Source organism: Lucilia cuprina, chromosome 6, assembly GCF_022045245.1.
Source record: "Lucilia cuprina isolate Lc7/37 chromosome 6, ASM2204524v1, whole genome shotgun sequence".
In the NCBI taxonomy this organism is placed as follows: Eukaryota; Metazoa; Arthropoda; class Insecta; order Diptera; family Calliphoridae; genus Lucilia; species Lucilia cuprina.
In genome coordinates, this window is record NC_060954.1 from 61,897,981 (window position 1) to 61,918,934 (window position 20,954).

The 20,954-nt window shown below is 27.7% G+C and overlaps 2 protein-coding genes across 10 annotated transcripts in view; one reads left to right on the forward strand and one right to left on the reverse strand.

The window, feature by feature from the left end:
- Nucleotides 1–2,406: 2,406 nt before the first annotated feature.
- On the forward strand, nucleotides 2,407–6,558 carry LOC111684586 (transitional endoplasmic reticulum ATPase TER94). Of its 3 annotated transcripts, none has more exons than XM_023446793.2 (6): nucleotides 2,407–2,600; nucleotides 3,330–3,432; nucleotides 3,500–3,946; nucleotides 4,088–5,677; nucleotides 5,741–5,895; nucleotides 5,977–6,558. In XM_023446793.2, exons 1-6 carry the CDS (start codon nucleotides 2,584–2,586, stop codon nucleotides 6,068–6,070), a joined length of 2,406 nt encoding a protein of 801 aa, XP_023302561.1. In that variant the 5' UTR covers nucleotides 2,407–2,583; the 3' UTR covers nucleotides 6,071–6,558. The 3 variants fall into 3 exon arrangements, with proteins under 3 accessions (XP_023302561.1, XP_046810274.1, XP_046810273.1); XM_046954317.1 differs by lacking the exon at nucleotides 2,407–2,600 and adding an exon at nucleotides 3,083–3,231; XM_046954318.1 differs by lacking the exons at nucleotides 2,407–2,600; nucleotides 5,977–6,558 and adding an exon at nucleotides 3,078–3,231 and having other exon boundaries at nucleotides 5,741–5,899.
- Nucleotides 6,559–12,959: 6,401 nt separating this feature from the next.
- The window catches only part of LOC111684585 (cAMP-dependent protein kinase type II regulatory subunit), a 56,008-nt gene continuing 48,013 nt past the window's right edge, over nucleotides 12,960–20,954 (reverse strand). For 3 of the 7 annotated variants that reach the window (XM_046955671.1, XM_046955669.1, XM_046955670.1), the window contains exons 4-10: nucleotides 20,401–20,585; nucleotides 19,621–19,721; nucleotides 19,338–19,433; nucleotides 19,108–19,255; nucleotides 18,943–19,018; nucleotides 17,452–17,634; nucleotides 16,668–16,878 (exon numbers count right to left, since the gene is read on the reverse strand). In XM_046955671.1, coding sequence (XP_046811627.1) covers nucleotides 16,736–16,878; nucleotides 17,452–17,634; nucleotides 18,943–19,018; nucleotides 19,108–19,255; nucleotides 19,338–19,433; nucleotides 19,621–19,721; nucleotides 20,401–20,585 — 932 coding nt within the window. In that variant the 3' untranslated portion in view covers nucleotides 16,668–16,735. Of the gene's footprint in view, nucleotides 16,615–16,666; nucleotides 16,879–17,451; nucleotides 17,635–18,942; nucleotides 19,019–19,107; nucleotides 19,256–19,337; nucleotides 19,434–19,620; nucleotides 19,722–20,400; nucleotides 20,586–20,954 lie in introns of those variants that run through there. The other 4 variants (XM_046955672.1, XM_046955666.1, XM_046955667.1 and 1 more) reach the window with 3 other exon arrangements.

Genomic DNA, 20,954 nt, shown 5'->3' on the forward strand with positions numbered 1-20,954 from the left:
ACTTTTATTCAAATTTTCATTGTAACACTGCGAATTGTCAGTGCAAGCAGTATTTAAAAGTATGCAAAGATTTATGAAGAAATTTTTTGAAAAAGGTAGATTACATTTAAAAATATTCTTTCTATCTATCTATATATCTATCTATCTATCTATTTATCTATCTATCTATTTATCTATTTATCTATCTATCTATCTATCTATCTATCTATCTATCTATCTATCTATCTATCTATCTATCTATCTGTATATCTATCTATCTATCTATCTATCTATCTATCTATCTGTCTGTCTGTCTGTCTGTCTGTCTGTCTGTCTGTCTGTCTGTCTGTCTGTCTGTCTGTCTATCTATCTACCTATATATCTATCTATCTATCTATCTATCTATCTATCTATCTCTCTATTTATCTATCTATCTGTCTATCTATCTATCTATCTATCTATCTATCTATCTATCTATATATCTCTCTATTTATCTATCTATCTATCCATACATCTATCCATCTATCGATAGTATATAGTTTAAAAACATTTCATTCCTTAGTAACTCTGATCTCATAGTACAATAGATTATTTAAAAATTTTAACAAAATTGTAACATTTGTTATTTTTTGTGATTTTTTTTAGCATTTAATTTATTTTTTCCTACAAATAAGTAATATTTACATTTTTCTTTTTATTGTCTGGCTGTTCGACCAACGTATGAAGGTACGTCCCGTCACTAGGATGGAATACACTTTGTGTAATTGTCTACGCTTGTTGTTTTTAGTAAAAAATAATATTGTCGTAATGACAAGGAAGGAAATAAATTTTAATATAATTTAGGGAAGTACTTAACGAGTATAACACACTTTATTTTTCATTTTTTAACTCTAAATTTATTTAGTTGTATTTATTTATTTATTTATTTTGTCTTTAGTTTATTTTTCTCTATTATTTAGACTTCTGCGTGTGACATTACGTTACGCTTTGTTGGACAAATAAAATGCTGATACACATGTAAATACGGCCTTTATGAAGGAAATTTACAACTAAACTAAAGCAATTATTGTGAAAAAATAGCACTTATTGTTGTTAAACATAAAAATTTTTAACTAATTACATAGCATTATTTTAATTAGTTAAGTAAATTGATTTTAAAAGAACTAAGGATTTCCACTGACAACATGAGAGTAATGTAATCGATATGGGAAGTAATTATTCAGTTAGTATATAAAACTATTTTAATTTTATATTATCTGAATATTTTTAACTATTTAATTCAGTTAAATATTTTGTAACATATCATTTAAACGGTTTGATTTAAAAAGTATTAAATCAAGTTAAATTTTATCTTTCACTTATATTAATGTAAAATCATATTAAAAGAAAACTAATAAAATGATAAATGTTTTCTTTAATTAATCTCAAAGTTTTTTTCTTTCTTAATTTAATGAACAATAAAAGAAATATTTTCATTTTAATATTTCTCTAATGGACATTTTAAATGTCAACTTTAACCGGACGCAATTTTTTTCTTTCTTTTTTATAAAAACAAAAACTAAAATGAATCATAAAAACTATACAATGTAATATGCACTTAAATATGAAAAAAAAAAAATAAAACTATTTTAATGAATCATTAATGATCATTATGAACACGATTACTACTATTTACTTGCTTGATGACATGACTTCTTGTGTATTCGAATGGCATTGGGATCTAACATAAATTTTTGGCTTAATATAATTTTAAATGGTATAATTGTTTTGATTTAAATTCGAGTGAATTTTATAGATACTACATAAACGCTTTTTACTCTAATTAAAAAAAATAATATTCGTTACTTTTTTTGTTATTCGTTTTAAATTGTAAGATTTTTGAAGAATAAAGAAAGGCCTTGGTTATTAAAATGCATGATTTTCCAAATAGATTTGTAATGGGTGTCAAATTTTGAAATTTTTGTTGGTTATTTAAAAAATAATTTTGTTAAGATTTATAACATTTTAAAATAATCTATTAAAGCTGATCATAAACACAAATCGATAACCGCCTAATACAATTTTTAAAATATAGGCTTTTCATCTATTGTTAAAACTTAATATTTGAGTAAAATAGCCATTTCTGTAACAAAGTTTAAAAAATTTAATACCGAGTATGATTTTATTAAAAATTTAAAAAAAAATTCAAGTTATAAATTAAATTGAAAACTGTTTTTTTAATCGGATAAACAGTATAAATAATAGTAATAACGGTTAAGAACTAAAAATACAATAACTGCTAAGTTATCGATATCTTTAGTTTTACTAAATTAATCACATTCTACACCAATTACAACCCTGTGCTTATGCCGTTTTACTACAACCCTGTAATGACAATGTCAAAAAACGAAGGTCTGCAAAATTTGTTGTTATATCAATGTTGTCAGCACTGCAACGAGTCAGCTCTTGATACGAAAAGTAGTTTTTTGTGAATAAAATACGTTCGTGCAGTGCAAAAAGCGACTATTGCAAAATTTAAACTTTCAATAAATAACATAAGTTTTAAGTGTAATTTATTAAATCATTTTTAAATAAGTAATTAACTAAACAAATAATACAATAAATATGGCCGATTCAAAAGGGTAAGTCTAATAACGCCAAAAAATTGTAAAGAAAATAGTTGATTAGCACAGACCCTTAGTGAAAAAAGCCGACAAAATAAAAAAATGCAGCTGAGACGACGACGTCTAAAAAAATGTTTCAATTTCGCGTCGTCATTGTGTGGAAATAATTAGCAAATAATGAAAATTGGTATAATTATGATGAAGTTTTAAGCGATTTTGTTTTAATTTTGAAATATTTTTTTATTTATTTGTCAATGGCAATTCTTTTGTTTTGTTAAAATATTATTTTTAAACAATTTAAGAGGGCTTTCAAATTTTAATCAATAACTGAAGTTTTCCATTGTTTTGAGTGTTAAATTTTCTTTGTTAAAAATCTTGAAGAATTATTGGAACTTAGTTCTGGGGAAAAAAGTTACACATAAATTTTACAGCAAACGACTAAAACAAAGAAAACAACATTTTAGTGTTTTGTGTAAAAGAAGAATTACAAAATAAAAATGGCGAGTGGTGGTGGTAATAGTGGACGTAAAAATGGTGGTAGTTCAAGCAAAATTTTTAGTTATTGGCACATAGATCCTATCAGTGGGAATGAAAATGATGACCCTAAAGAAAATGATATGAAACCACAAATAACAATAAAAGAAAAACGGTTGTCATAGAAATTTCACTACTATTTTGTTTAATTTGTTTAAGAAAGTTTTTTTTTTTTGTAACACAATTTTATCAATGTTTTACTTTTACTTACAGTGAAGATTTGGCTACTGCTATTCTTAAACGTAAAGATCGCCCCAATCGTTTGATTGTCGATGAAGCCACCAATGATGATAACTCAGTGGTGTCGTTATCACAGGTTGGTTTATCTAGATATATTTTAAGAGACGATGTATTTCTTAACACATACTTATATCTTGTTATAGGCAAAAATGGATGAATTGCAATTATTCCGTGGTGATACCGTTATATTGAAAGGTAAACGTCGCAAGGAAACCGTTTGTATTGTTCTATCCGATGATGCTTGTCCGGATGAGAAGATTCGTATGAATCGTGTTGTTCGTAATAATTTATGTGTTCATCTTTCTGATGTTGTTTCAATTCATCCCTGTCCGGATGTTAAGTACGGCAAACGCGTTCGTATCTTACCCATTGATGATACCACCGAAGGTGTCACTGGTAATTTATTCGAGATTTATTTGAAACCCTACTTCTTGGAAGCCTATAGACCCATCCATATGGGCGATAACTTTATTGTTCGCGCAGCTATGCGTCCTATTGAGTTTAAGGTTGTCTTGACAGATCCTGAACCTTACTGTATTGTAGCTCCAGAAACTGTTATCTTCTGTGATGGTGATCCAATTAAGAGAGAGGTAAGTGTATAAAAAATATATATGAATAAATTTCACAAAAAAAAAAAAAGATTACAGCATTGTTAACAATTTTTTGAAAAATGTTTAAACGCCAAAGAATTTTGAAACAATTTTTCCATTTTTTTATTTCTTTTTATGCAGGAAGAGGAAGAATCACTAAATGCCGTTGGTTATGATGATATTGGTGGTTGTCGCAAACAATTGGCTCAAATTAAAGAAATGGTTGAATTACCTCTACGTCATCCATCACTCTTCAAAGCTATTGGTGTTAAGCCACCACGCGGTATTCTTATGTACGGTCCCCCTGGTACTGGTAAGACCTTGATTGCTCGTGCAGTTGCCAATGAGACTGGTGCGTTCTTCTTCCTAATTAATGGTCCTGAAATTATGTCTAAATTGGCTGGTGAATCTGAATCGAATTTGCGTAAGGCTTTCGAAGAAGCTGAAAAGAATTCACCAGCAATTATATTCATTGATGAAATCGATGCTATTGCACCAAAGCGTGACAAGACTCATGGTGAAGTCGAACGTCGTATTGTTTCGCAATTGCTTACTCTTATGGATGGCATGAAGAAGAGCTCTCATTTGATTGTTATGGCTGCCACTAACAGACCCAATTCCATCGATCCTGCTCTTCGTCGTTTTGGACGTTTCGATCGTGAAATCGATATTGGCATTCCTGATGCTACTGGCCGTTTAGAGGTTTTGCGCATTCACACTAAAAACATGAAGTTGGCTGATGATGTTGATTTGGAACAAATTGCAGCTGAGACTCACGGCCATGTAGGTGCTGATTTGGCTTCGTTGTGTTCGGAAGCAGCTTTGCAACAAATCCGTGAAAAGATGGATTTGATTGATTTGGAAGATGATAAAATCGATGCCGAAGTTTTGGCTTCTTTGGCAGTAACCATGGAGAACTTCCGTTATGCCATGACCAAATCAAGTCCCTCGGCATTGCGTGAAACCGTTGTTGAAGTTCCCAATACCTCTTGGGCCGATATTGGTGGTTTGGAGAATGTGAAGAAGGAATTGCAAGAATTGGTTCAATATCCAGTTGAACATCCCGATAAGTTCTTGAAGTTCGGCATGCAACCCAGTCGTGGTGTTTTGTTCTATGGTCCGCCTGGTTGCGGTAAAACTCTCTTGGCCAAGGCTATTGCAAACGAATGCCAAGCTAACTTCATTTCCGTCAAGGGTCCCGAACTGTTGACCATGTGGTTTGGTGAATCCGAAGCTAATGTCCGTGACATCTTCGATAAGGCACGCTCGGCTGCGCCTTGTGTACTCTTCTTCGATGAATTGGATTCGATTGCCAAGGCTCGTGGTGGAAATGTTGGTGATGCGGGCGGTGCTGCTGATCGTGTTATCAATCAAATTCTTACTGAAATGGACGGTATGGGTGCCAAGAAGAATGTCTTCATCATTGGTGCCACCAATCGTCCCGACATTATTGATCCAGCTATCTTGCGTCCTGGACGTTTGGATCAACTTATTTATATTCCACTTCCCGATGACAAGTCTCGTGAAGCTATTCTTAAGGCTAATTTGAGAAAATCTCCTCTGGCCAAGGATGTCGATCTTACTTATATTGCCAAGGTAACACAAGGCTTCTCAGGTGCTGATTTGACTGAAATATGTCAACGTGCTTGTAAGTTGGCCATTCGTCAGGCCATTGAAGCTGAAATCAGACGTGAAAAGGAGAGAGCTGAAAATCAAAATTCAGCCATGGACGTAAGTTTATTAAGCAAATTGTAAATATCCTCGGAAATTTTGTTTTAAAACATACTTTTTTAGATGGACGAAGATGATCCAGTACCAGAAATTACACGTGCCCACTTTGAAGAGGCCATGAGATTTGCACGTCGTTCAGTATCCGATAATGACATCAGGAAATATGAAATGTTTGCCCAAACATTACAACAATCTCGTGGTTTTGGTCAAAACTTTAGGTAAAATATTGCATTTGAAAGAATTGCAAATTGAACTTAATAACACAACATTATTTTTATTTTCTTTTTGATTACTAAAAGGTTCCCTGGTCAATCTAGCAGTCAACAGGGCTCTGGTCCAAATGCACCAGCGAATCCACCAGGCGACAATGGCGATGATGATCTATACAGTTAGATTTTTAGTTTTAATTTTTTATATAAATCATAAAGAAAACATTTACAAGAAAAATAAACACGAACGTACTACATTCAACAAACATCATTAAAAACAAAAGAACAAAAAGATAATAATAAAAAAACCTGACAGTTTTCTTATTAAAACTTTTTATTAAACTGTCTGTCTGTCATCTGTGAATGGAGAAACAAAAATAAAAGAAATTTAAACACAACAACAAAACACATTCTCTTATATAAGATATTTCTATGCTATTAATAACATTATATATGAAGAATAAATACATTTAAATAATATATAAAAAAGAATATAAAATGTAAAATCTAAAAAAAACATTAAATTCATGATGACTTGACCAAGAAAATGCTGGGAATATGTGTCTCATTTCTCCACTGTAGACATGCATATGAAAACAACAGCAAATTTTAGATGTAAGTGCAACTTTAATCAAGTTTTTGGTAATAAATTAAATTAAAAAAAAAATAAAATTAAATTTACTCCGAAATGAGATGGAGTTGTGTGGGTAATGATGCCAGACTATTAAGTATATATTTTTGAAGGGTTTTTTGAAATTGTCTTGAAATGAAAATAAAATTGTCTCAGTAAAACAGCAATAAATATAACTTGCATGAGGAAACAAGAGTAGTTCTGGTACAACTAAGATCGGAATGGAGCAACAGGCTCAATGCCTACTGGTCACGTATAGACCGTGCCGTCCCCAACGAATGTTCTGCATGTGGTCAGGGTCCTCATGATACCCACCACATATTCAACTGATCAGCCAACCCTACTTCACTCTCTCCAATGGATTTATGGACGCATCCAGTTGAAGTAGCCCAATTTTTAGGCCTGGACATTGAAGTAGAACCGCCCAACTAGATTTTTGTATAGTTTTAGCTATTACAACAACAACTAGCATGAGTGTTTAGTACTTAGAATATGAAGCAAAGAACAATTGCTTTAATTTGTCTAAAGCTTTTTAAAAAAACGGATAGTTGGGATAAGAAGATATAAATTTCCATGGCAATCGGTTATACACACCGCAACGACTCGGAAATCAACGAATTACGTTATAAAAATGACAAATGTTTTCCTATTAAGCGTATGGTAAATCTGTCAGCCTTATTTAACGCCTTTGAACGAAATACATCTGGCATTATGGTATATTTTACAATTTGTTTCTTAGCCTTGTCACAAACCGGAAGTAACTATTTAATGCACGTTAAATAAAACACAAATTTAATTTTTTAAAGTTCTGTTAAATTTTATTTGCTTTATTTCTTTTATTTTTGTTTTGCTGACTTTTTCCGTGTTTTAATTTATGTTCTAAAAACATGAATACTTTTTCTTTGTTTTTTATTAATATTTTTGTAAATTGGGATTAAAAATCGATTGTTAATTATTTTTTTTGTAAGTAATTCTGTTTTTTTATTTTATTATAATCATCATCATCGTCGTCGTCGTCATTATTAGCGTTTAATATTTTTTCTTTTGTTTGTTTTTTTTAATAATACAATTTAATATTAAACACTATATGTGTATGTGAGAGTTTTCTTTTATTATTATTATTTTCAATTTTCGCATAGCCAAGACAAAAAAATAACTGATAAAATAGTTAATATTTAAAACAAAAACTAAAGAAATTATAGCATCCAAAAAACATGGCAATTAGGGAAGATGTAAAGAAAGGTTATGGGTATTTTTAGTTTGTTTTTTTTTTCTTATGATTTTCATTTATTGATAGTTTTCTTTTTTGTTATTTATTTGTTTATAAATTATAGTGGCATTGTGCATGGCTAGCTCTTACATAACTAATTGTTTTTTTTTTTCTGTTTAATAATTATTTTCATAATAGTTTTACACATACAACACAACAATTAAATTATTTTTTTCTGTATTTCGCTTTTTTTAAGTTTTTTTCTTAAAACGTTTTATTATTTTTATTTATCTTTTACAATTTAAATAAAATTGTTTTAATTTTTTTATATATTTTTTTTTAATAAATGATATTTACTTTATGTAGTTTTGATGAAAGGTATGTATGAAATATGTAAATAGCTTGTGTGTGTGTGTTATATTTAAGAGTTTGTATGTGTGTTGGTAAATGAAGAAAATGTCCAGCACTTTCATTATTATAATAATAATTTGTTTTTAATATTATTTTTATATTTTTAGCTGCTTTTTTTACTAATAAAAAAACTGTTTGTTTAGGTGTTTTAAGTTTTTTTATTAATTTAAAGAAAGTCTATATTTTTTAAGCAGCTTTTTTTAAGAGTTTTTAACTTGTGTGTGTGTGAGTTTAAGGTTTTTAAATTATTTTGTTATACAATTAATAAATTCCTTTGATATATGTATGTTTGTATGTATAATTTAGTTTTTCTTTATAATTTTACTTAAATTTAAACATTTATGTTTTTAAATTGTTTTTACTTTTAAGTGTAAGATTACAAAATAAATTGAAAAAAAAACATTTTCAAAATTTTTAACTATATTAGCAAAAAAAAACATAATTTATGTTTAAGAGGTGTTTATCGAATTCCTCTTTTTAGTTCAAATTAATAGAATTTATGTTTGTTTTTTTTTAGGTTTTTTGAAAATGTTGCTTTTCAATTTAATTAAAGTTTGACTTGCTTTCATAAGTTATAGTTTAATAAGCTCATATTAGTGGAGGATGAAATGTTTTTATTATTTTTTCTTTAAATTAAAAATTAAATAAAAATATTATTTTTCTATTTTTTGACAGCCTCCTGTATTAGGTTTTTTTAATTAATATTTTTTTTTCTTTTGAACAAACTAAAATATTGCTTTTTTGAAAAATTTATTTTTTTAGGTTTTAATTAAAAAATTTTATTTTTTTATATCATAAATTATAAAATATTAGTTTAGTTTTATGATATATATTTTAATGTATCTGTTATGATTGTGCTAGAGTTTTTTTATATGCTTTTAATTTTTGTTTTTTTTTTCTATTATTAGCTGTGTTCCCATCAATTTTTTTCGATTTCTAAAAGAAATATTTTTTATTATTATTAATTTAGAATTGTTATGTTTTTTTATTATTCATTAACAGTATTTAACGTTTTTTTTAATTATTATTAATTTTTTTTTTTTTTGGTAAATTGTTTCTTTTTAATTGTATGGCTGCAGTTTTTAGTTTTAATTTGAATTTAAGCGTTTTTTCTTCTTCTTATAATTGTTGTTTTTTTTTCTCTTTTTGACCACTTAAAGTTTATAATGACTAAAAACATCTAACTACAAGTTTTTATACGCAAAAAGTTAACATTTACAAAAATGTTAGATTATTATATTTTAACATTTCTTTTATAGAAAAAAAAACAAAAAAAAGAAATTTAATCTAAAATAAAATTTAAAAAAAAAACTAACTTTGTTTCAAATTTAGTCCCCATTTTCAACCCTCAATATGTCATTTCTCTTAAAACGCAGACTTTTCTTCTTTGATTTTTCTCAAATACATATTACCAATCGTTTACTAATTATAACTAAAGATTTTTTTATTGAATTTAATTTATTTTATATTTTGATATTTGGTTTTCATATCTAAGTTTTCTTTTCTTTAATTGTTGTTTATTCATTTGTTTTCTTTTCTTTCTTAATAAATTATACTTAACTTTTGCTTTCGTGTTTAATCTTCACTAGAATAAATTATTCATATATTTTTTAACTAAAAATAATAATATTTTTAACAAAAAAATAAACTGTCTATTCCTCTAAATACGAACGAACCTTTCTTTCTCATTTTATATTGAAAACAATAACAGTTTTTCAAATTAATTTGTTGTTTTCAATATAAAACAAGAAAATACTTGTTTGTTCTCATTTAGAGGAACATGGCCTAAATTATATTATTTCATAAGGAGTTATCTACATAAAGATAGATGTAAATATATATTAAAAAGTAAAGTTTTTAATAAAAAGTAAAAATAATGCCTTAATTTTATGGTTTTATCCAATATATTTGTAGACAAGTTGTACTACAACTAAACTTCCTTCAGGACTTGAAGTATGTAAATGCGGATTGAAAACGACATCTTCTTACTTGGTACTAGTAAATGTAGTACCCAAAAAGCACCTTATAAGTTTTCAATTAAATCTTTGAACAAGCACCTTAAAACCTTTTATGTATACGATGAATAAAGTTATTATTATTTTAAAACTCTCAGTTGCAACATAAAAGAGTTGTCTTTGAACTTTTATCGTTGTTTAATAAAATTGAAATTTTGATTCCAAATGTATAAAAGGATATCATGTGATCACTGTCATTGATTTATTATAATCCCCCTTATTGTGCATTTCAATTCGAATCGAAATTTTCTCCGTTTTGGCAACTTTGGTATTATGACTTTAGTTTCGAAGTTGCGTCACTAAAATAAAAACTTTCAAAAACGTAATTACGATCGCAATGCAGAATACTACCACACAATATTTTTTTACAATGCAGAAAAGGGTACAAAAAAGTACATTTTCGTCTCCAAAAAAAAAACGTATATGCTTCTGTACCAATAAAAAACGAAAAAGTTCCTTTTGTTAGTTTCTCATTTACTCATGTATTTTTAACACAATCTTTAAATTTTATGAAAGAAAAATGATCAAAAGTTACTTCTTGTCAAATTGTCAGACTTTAAAGATTCATATTTTCATATGCATTGGTTCCATTTTTAAGAACTAAAAGTACCAGAAGGTTATAGTATAGATTTCATGGAATTTATGTACCAATTGATTCATAAAAAGTACCAAAACGCTCTCTATTATAAGTTATAATTCAATAAAAACGGTGTGTGTTTAATTTTTGCGGTCGATTATGGATAGCAACAATACTTTAGTTGTGCAATCAACATAATCGACTTGGTATTATGAACGGCAACTTTTGTTAGATGCCAAAAAGTTATCGGTATTGTGCCATCTGTGGTTATTTTGACAGACTAAAACATTTCATCAAATACACATTTTAATATGACAAATCGGCAACTGAAATTTGCAACTGGTGGTTGCCATCTGTGATTTTAGTTTGCCAACTGACAACTCAACCAAAGCTCAATTAATCGACCCAATTATGTTTCTAGGTTCAATATCCTCATTCAATTTAGACCTTATATGTTAAAATTCAGCTTTTTATGAAAACATTTCATTTGAAATATAAAAAATATACTTTTTGAAAAAGTACCAAATTATTGGTCATGGAATTGGAGTTCCAAAAAAGTACACCTTTAAATAAAACTAAATCAGACAATTTCACCCCTATCGCCAATCATCATTTCACGTGAAAAATGTTCCCTTATCACTTTTTTCGTTCACAAACTTTTTTTCGTGAAAAAATTTCCTTGTGAAATTTTGTAAACATTGAACAGCTGTTCCATACAAAATCAACTATTGTGAATGAAATGTTCTCAATAAGTTTACAAAGGCAATTTTCCCTTCGAAAGAAATGAAAATTTTAAGGGAACAAAATTTTCACTTTTATTGGCGAATGGAGGAATTGAATAAATATCACATTTTTACGCCACTTTGGGTACATTTTACTTTCTGCAGCGAAATAAGTGCGATATGTATCCCTTGAACGTGAAAAAGTTTCAAACTTATATTTGTACTTTTTCAAAGAGTTATGAATGTGATCTAAATTGTATTTCTAAGTCATTGGTTTAAAAGGTACATGAGGTCCAAAAAAAAGTACCAAAGTACAGTTTTTAACCAATTCCCTGTAAAAACAACCAGATAACTGTCCGCTTATCTGGTTTAATAAACAACGATAAGAGTAAAATTAATGTTGTAACTTTTTTTAGTTTAGAAAATATATGAATCGAATTTCAGAAAATCCTTAATTATTAAGGAATAACCGTCACAATATCATGATTCTAGTAGGTTTAACAGTTTAGGATGGGCAAAGATCAATCAATCGTTAACGCGACACTTTTCATATATATATAGATGACTCTTTATGAAATAACAATTAAAATAAATCATTTTCTTACAAAAAAAAAAAAATACAATAATTGTAATATAATGGCAAATTTACAATAAAAATACATAATAATTATAATAAAAAGTAAATAAAAATTTATATAAATATAAAATTAACTAAATAATTAGTTAAATATAAACAAAAAAGAAAAAAACTAATAAAATTAAAATTAATTAAAAAAATCAATAATAACAAAATTAAAAATACATAAAATTAAAAAAAAATAATAATTATTTTATAATAAGTTAATTTAATTAAATTAAACATAATATTACTATACATATACAAAATAGTATAATTAAGATCTTTTTTTATATATATTTCATTTGATGAATAATTTGTTTTGCTTTTTGTTGTTTATGTTTTAAAGACTATAAATTAAATAGTTAACATGATTTCTTTTTGTTCTTGTTTTGTTATAATTTGTTTTCAATTAAAATTATTTAAACAGTTATAATGATAATAATTATTAAATATTATCAAACGTATAGATGTATGTATGTATATGTTGTTATAATTATGATAATATAATGTTTAATAAAGACAAGGAAGAAAAGGGTCCATATTATAATAATTATAATTATAATAATAATAATGATATTTAGTTTTATATTTTTCTTTTTTTTTCAAAGTTTTGTGTAAAATTTTGGGCTTTGAGCTTTAAAATGTTTTATCAATTATAAATCGAAAAGCATTTTCCTTTTTAATTTAAGTTTTGATTGTTAATTATTTAGGGTTTTGTTTTTTTTCTCTCTTTTTCTTCTATGTTTTTTTGTCTTATTTTATTATTACTATGTTTTTGTTTTTATTTTAATGCAAATCAATTTATTTATTACTTATTTATCTAATATAAATCTTTTAACTTAAGATTTATTAAAAACAAAACCAAATGTTTTGTTGTTTGTATATAGCTGGGTTTGGTTTTAAGGATTTTTTTTAACGTTTTTCTTAACATATAAGCAACACCCGGATATGGTCAATATGTTTAATGTTTGTATTTAAGTTTAAGAGGGGCCTGGCTGTTTTTTTTTTTAATTGTTGTTGTGCTTTTGTTTATTTTGTAACTTATATTTTGTCAAATATTTTATTTTTTTAATTTAAACTATTAGTTGTAGCTATTTGTTAATTTGTTTTTTTTTTTTTGGTAATCGTTTTAAATACATTTTTCTGCGTTTTCATTCTTAAACATTTTGTGCAGTTGTTTACGTTTTGTAGCTTTTTATCATGTATATGTTTGTATGTATGTATGTTTTGTTGATTTTTGTATCTATGTGTTTTAAATAATATGTTTTTGTTGTTGTTTTAATTAAAAATATATATATTTTTTTTAAACATCAGACTTTTTATCGTGTATCGGTGATATTATTTTTGCTGCCAAAAATCTTTATCAATTGTGTTTCATAATCATCTATGTTACGCTTCATAATGTCCATACAGGGGCCCAATAAACGTTCGAATGCTTCAACCTCTAGGACTGTTTTAAAAGATTAAGAGAAATTTGTTTTAATAAAAATTAGTGTTTATTGAAAATTAATTGTTAAAATGTGATTTTTTTTTTGGTTAAATTGCTAGTTACAAAACTTTGTAGATTGTCATGCTGTGGTAGATAGATGAAAAGCACACATACACACATAAAATAATATAGATAATAGATATTTTGGACACAAAATACATACATTTAAAATTATATTATTAACAAATAAATTAGTGATTTGTTGGGGTATTACAAAAGCTTAGAGCTTTTTCTTAAGGTTTTTAATAAGTGACAAAAAGTCATCATTTATCTCATCAGTATTAGGAAAAGACAATAGAGATCGATACACTTCAAATTTCAAATAGTTTCTTATTGTAACAGATTGGCTGTGACTAGATGTTCTTTTCATTGATACATCTTTTGCTGACTTGACAATCTTTGGCCTATTGAAAATCGGGACGTTCTGGAGCGGAGATCCAATTGACGTGGAAACAAATAAAGTTTGTAATTTGAAGTGTTCCGTTTAATAACTTACATCATAGGAAACGAAATAATACTCAGATATTGTAAAAGTATTTTCATCCTTAGGAGCGGTGTAAAATTATTCAGAGATCACTTGGGTTAGGTTACGAATGTTAGAACACAAATACATACTAAATTTAAAACTAAAGACCAAATAATTCTATTAAGTTTTTAATTACATAGAAGTAAAAAAAATGAAAATAGTCCTAACCGAAAGACAAAAGTATACATTTCTAAGGGCCAATCATTAGGTGAAGGATTAGGGATTAAATTAAAATTAAACCTCGAAAGTTGTTTTTGAGTACACAATCGGTTTGCTAGTTTAAACGTCCAATCGAGGAGGCTTGAGTATAATCTTTTACTGAAAAATCATCAAAGGGGATTAACATCAGAATCAATTTATATTTGTATTAACTAATCTGATTATTAATTGACATTTTATTGCCAACTCAAAAACCCTCTCCAAAGGTTTATGAGATATCGAGTGATCGTATTTTAGAAATTTAAGGCCAATCTTTAGTTTTCTTTTTAAATTAAGTGGTGCAGTTTAAGAATTCAACATAGAGTTGTCTTCTTCTTTTTTAGAAAACATGCATTGTTTTGATAACAAAAAGTGATGTTTTCTGTTGTTTTATATGGCATCATTGCAAAGATTTATCTTGTACTACAAAACTTTAAAGGGGAACATCAGATTAAATTTATTTTTACATTAACTAGTCTGATTATTAATTGATAGTTGATTATCAATTTAAAGGCGCGCTCTTAAGCAGACATGACGTAAATTAAAATCGGTTATTTATAAGTCGATAGATTGGACTTTCAGATAACATAACAGATGTTATCAGTAAAGCTGTGTTCTCGTTGTTAGACTGACTCAAATGTAGTCAAAAACAGGGGTTTTTAAGGACATGATATGTCAAAAATCTGATGTGGTTCGGCTTTTGATTCTTTAGAAAAGTATTTTCTGGTTTCTGGGTTAAAAATGTTTGGCTTTTCTTATTTACATTTCAATTTGAATCAAAATTTTCTCTGTTTGCCAACTTTGGTATTTTGCATATCGATTCTTTTAATAACAACTTACAAAAAATGTAGTTACGATCGTAATGCAGAATACAAAAAATCGTAAAGCATTAAAATAAAATGAAATTGCTTCTTCTTTTTCTTACGATAACGTTTTTTGTTGGAATACCAATTTTCAATCGTTATGTAACTAAATGCAGAAACGTAATGAAAATGCAAAATAGGGGTAATTATATATCGATTTACACACATTTCCACAAACATAAAACTCAATTAAAATAATAAATTTTCGAATTTTACTAGATTAACCCCCATTATTTCAATGATATTCCTACCCTGGAGGAAATGGAACTAGTACTAAACTACTAAACTTAACTTGTACCAAAATCACCAGTACTAGTTTCCAACTGTAAATTTTCCTATGCCATCATAATGCTCAAATTAACATTGAATGCGTTTGAAAAATTACTAGTACCATTAGTTCTAGACTTATACTAGTATACTTGGATCTAATTGGGTTCTTTAGAACCAGTTTGATACTTGTTCTAATATTCATAAAAAATTGCCATAATTGGTGCTTTAGCTCAGTCTACAAGTGGCGCCATTCAACTACTCTTAGTACTAGTATTTTTCCATATAAACTCTTAACCAATTTGTACTAGTGTCTGTTCTTATCGTTTCATTTCCTGCAGGGTAACGTTAAATTTAGTTTTTATACAAAAATTATTTTAAACCGAAGATTGAGATAATTGGACTAAACTTGAGTCACTAAAGTATAGACTAAAGTTTTTATACTAAAAATATTTGTATCAAATATTTCAATCGGTGTCGCATCGATCGTATGTTGCATTTGGGGTAAAATTTTAACACTTTTTGATTAAAAATTTAAAAATGATAAAGAATTCTCTAACACCCAATATAAAATATATATTAAATTTTAAACTAAACCCTTCACCAAATTGTAATGTACATAAGTGTTATAAATATATTTGTAAGTGTATATGTGTGTAAACATAAGTACATAGATACGTGTAATAGAATATTTAATAATAATTTGTTGTGGTATTAATAAAATACAACAATATATGCAAATCAAAAAATATATACTTAAAGCAGAATTTTATATAAAACACTTTTTACCCAAGTGGCACATGCTGTTGCAGTTTAATTTTTTGGGTTAAAACGACAGTCAGTTTTCTTTTTACAATATTCATTACAAAATCTTTTAACACCAATCTTGTCTTACCAGTACGAGTACAAAAAAACAATAATTTTGACAAATAGCATTCAAGCGCCATAGGAGTAAAGGATTTAAACCTAAAAAAATTTTGTGTTTTTTTTTTTTTTGCTTTTCTTTTCTGCCAGATTTAGATTTTTTTCATAAATTTTTATTGAACAATACAAATTGTAAAATAATTGAAATATATTTTTTAAATATTCAAATAGTTTTTCTTGATAATTCAATTAATTGTGATTCATAAATGCCCACCCGCTTTTTCATGATATCTTTAAGGAAACCTAAAATTCTTTCAAAGGCTTCGGTTTCCAAAACTTAAAATAAACAAAATAATTGAAAACAAAAATGTATTTATTATTATTTAAAACATTAGCAAGTTGTGTATAAAAATTAAAAAATATATATATAAAAAAAGTATGAAAACAAGGAAATGATCTATAATTGTAAATGTTCCATATCTTTAAGTTGATCGTAATAGGAACGTAAATCTTCATCCAAATAACGATAATCACTAATAGAACGTTCCAGTAGTTTAGTACATTTTCCCAATAAACGTTCAAAACAATCTGTATCTAAGACTACATAGATTATCATAAAAATAAAAGATTATCACAAAAAAGAGATATAAGGAAATGCAGTATGGAAATGTAAAGTTATGAAAAATGTTTTAACAGTTTTTTTTGTAGAACAAATGTAACAAGCATTTTTTTATAAATGTTTGATAAATTTATATGAAATTTAATGCATTTCAAAATATATTATTAATAAATACAATTCAATTATTCAAAGCCATATAAGGTGGTTGGTTTATTGGAATGTTTTTTTGTTTTTATTTTGAGTGGGAGTGGAGTATATGGAGGTAGAAAAGAAGCATAATATGTGTTAAAAAAATGAGGAAAAACAAAAGGAAAGGTAAAAATATGAAATTAATAAAAATATATGTAACAAATAACTACATAAAGAATAAAAAAATCATCAACAATACATAAAGAAATATTAAAATTTAACACTACTACTAGTCTAGTAACAAGCTTAAGGCTTTTTATAAAAAGACAAAATACAGTTCTAAACAAAGAAGTAAATTTAGAAAATTTATAGCAAAATATTTAATCATATGTTTTATGTTTTAATTACACTTATAATCTACTTACATGCCACTTTAACGTCGCAATCTGCATAGACAGAGGCAGCACGTGGCCGATGTGTTACCAGGGCCAATTCACCAAAGTATTCTCCCTTGCCTAGTTTGGAAATTTCTATTTCCGAACCATCTTGATCCATTTTAATGGCCACAGTACCTTCTTCTATGAAATACATGCCATCAGCAGCATCACCTTTGAGAAAAAAGAGAAAAATATTAGAAAACTAATAAAAAAACTTTATTTTCTAATAAAAAAAACTTTGCAGTTCCGCATTGAAGAAATTGAACAAAAATAACGCAACTCCATGTCCGATAGGGACACAGACAACTTTTGCGGCATACCACTACTGGGAAGATACTTGCAAACTTGTTGCTGTTATCACAGGACACGGCTATTTGGAAACAATATCAAAGATACAATGCCGAGAAGGCTCAAATTAGAGGCCGCTGGCCGCCGGTAATATTTTGCAAACTGCGCCGTCGCCTTTTTTCGGCTCAAACGCTAAGACGGCTTACAAGTAGATAAAGATTGGAATGGCACATCAGAAAATTTAACCAATTTGAACGGAGATAATACTATTTTAAATACCTATGCCAAATTGAAAAGAGTTGAATTGAAACACAGTTTCGATATAAGAGACTATTATAGAGAAAGTTTTCAATATAATAAAAATTATAGGTCAATTTCTGAATAAAAAGTTAAATTGAGCCGACAATTTAGACGCCGTCGATCATGTTGCATCGGCTTGTATCTCTGAACAATGCAAGAAGACTTGTTATACCACACAACGAAGATGAAGAATATGTCTGCGTATGCCTTCGAATATCTAGGAAAGCGAATATTTGATGACTTGTCACAATTATCCAATCTAAGTTTGAAGAATACTAACGACTTCATTAGGCACAGTAATTGGTAATTGGCCGCACTAAATCGTGGCTTCTAATAGTCCATTGGAACAGAAATTTTATCTATCTAAAACGATAGTATGTACATAACTATTTAAATACTCTCGTACTTCTTCTTACTCCTAAACCATATTTTTACTCTTCACTTCTTTTCTGACCTAAAACTATCCTCTTTTCATAGTTTACTTTCATGGCAGGTATCACAAAGGGACAAACAGAACCCAAGTGTGTGTCTTTACAGCCTGAGGTTAGGTTAGATAACCCTAATTTAAAGTCAATTTCTTGCATTTAAATTTCAAACACTTCAACATAATTTTAAAAATGAAAAATTTAAATATTCTCTTAATTACAAAGCTTCATAAAAATAAAATATTGGGTTTAATACCGTTCATTAATGGTTAAATTTTCAAATTTCAAAAATAATTCTGACATTTTAAAGAATTTCAAATTCTTATTTTCGTGAAAATTTAAATGTTCTTTTAAAACTAAATTTTTCATAACTTTTAGCGATTTTCTTCACTCAAAACAATTTGATTTCAACAGAAAATAAAAAAAGCTTTTAAATAACACCAGCCAACCTGCCAGCAGTCATTACCTTGTTTAATAATTCTTTCATTTTTGTTAAAACGTTTGGTAACCAAAGCATCAGCCAAATTCATACGTTCATAATTCTAAAAAAGAAAAACACATAAAATATTTAATATTCCATAGACATAAAATGTAAAAATGTTGGTCTTTTTTACTATTACACAAAACACACCTGTAAAGCTTTTAGCATTGGCACACTATCCAATAATGATTCATACATTTTTCTCTTTTTAAATGCGGATTTCAATAGGATACGACGGAAAGTCTGACGATCCATAGCCCACAATAAACCTTCTGTTTCCGCTTGTATAGTTGCAGCTCTAAAATATATTTAAATATTCAATATATAGCAGAAAACAAAAACAACAACAAAAAACATTCATTTGAATTTAATTCCTTTACCTGGGCATATTGTAGAGTAAAGCCAGTTCACCAAATATACCACTATTGTTGTATGTATGTACATGATTGTCATTAACAATAACTTTGTATGTACCGCTGTGTAAAATAAAACAAAAAGAAAAAAAATTCACACACACAAAAAGTTATAATCTACTCAAACACATAGAAATTTTCAAATAAAACCCCCCTACAGGGCGTATGAGTATTATGAACATGTTATTAACACTCATACGTCACGTATGCATACGTTAAATAAAATTTTACTAAAAATTTTAAAACTTACGATTCAATAACATAAAAGTTATCACCATCATCACCCTGACGTATTATATACTCATCGGGTAATACTCTTCTTTCAAACATGGCATCCAGTACTTGATTCATCTGAAAATTTTAAGAAAAGTTATTATTATTATTTTTATTAAGGTTGTAAAACGAATGGAAAATTATTATTTTTTGTAATTTTTTTTAAGTACTTTTAGAAAACCTCACTATCCCCACGATATAAGGTATTATATTGTATTATATATATTGTAAACATTTGTTAAATAGTTCAAAGACAGGTCCATATATAAGATAATATATTTATCAATAGACTAGTCCATACATTAAAGAACATTTAGACTAGTCCACAGATTAGTTCACAGACTATTCAATAGACCAGTCAGTAGACAGTCTTTAGTGTAGTCAATAAGCAAGTCCATAGACTAATGAAAAAAATTGTTAAAGCCTGGTAAATCTATACAGTATTATATAGATTACTTTGTAGACGAGTACACATACATAGACCAATCTAGTCTATAAACTAGACTTATCCATGGACATGTCTAAAGATTGTAAATAGACTAATTCTTAGAGTAGTCCATCGACTAGTTAAGATACTGGTAAATATCCCAGTCATAATAAACTAGTCCATCAACTAGTCTAGTGTATAAACAAGTCTATAGACTGGTCAATATGCTCCTAAATAAACAAATTCAGTAATGATTTATTACTGAATAAATGATGATTTATTCAGTAAACTAACGCATAGACTAAACTGTTCGTTTTAAAAGTGACTTACTTGTTCTTTTTCCAAGGAACGGAATAATAAAACATTCTTAACCGATTCAACTAATCGGGCGCGCTGTTCATCTGATTTGGGAAATACGGCAGTGGCCCCCTCATCGTCATCAGCATCATTTTCTGGATCATAGGCCTCAGCAAAGACAGACTTACGACGTGTGGAAAAACGTGGTGCAGCAGGTTCTGAAAATAAAAAGAAAACAATATTTATATTAGTTTGCTTTAACCTAATCCAAGGACAGCAAATACCAAAAGTGAACTGGATTTTAGAAAAAGTTTTCCAGAACTTTATTTTAAAATAATAAAGACAAATAATTACTATTTTGCTAACAATTTTCTGTCCTGTCACTGCATACTTTTAGGGTTTATGGCAGCTTTGAAAGTATTGGTATAATTACCTTAAAATCCAGACAATTTTAATTGAAAAATTAATTGTAGTTTATTATAATAGACTATATGTTTATAATTCAAGAGAATATCTCTTTGGAATCTTAGGAATTTCTTAATAGTGCAATAAATTGCAAATAAAACATGTAAGCTGTTTATTAAGCA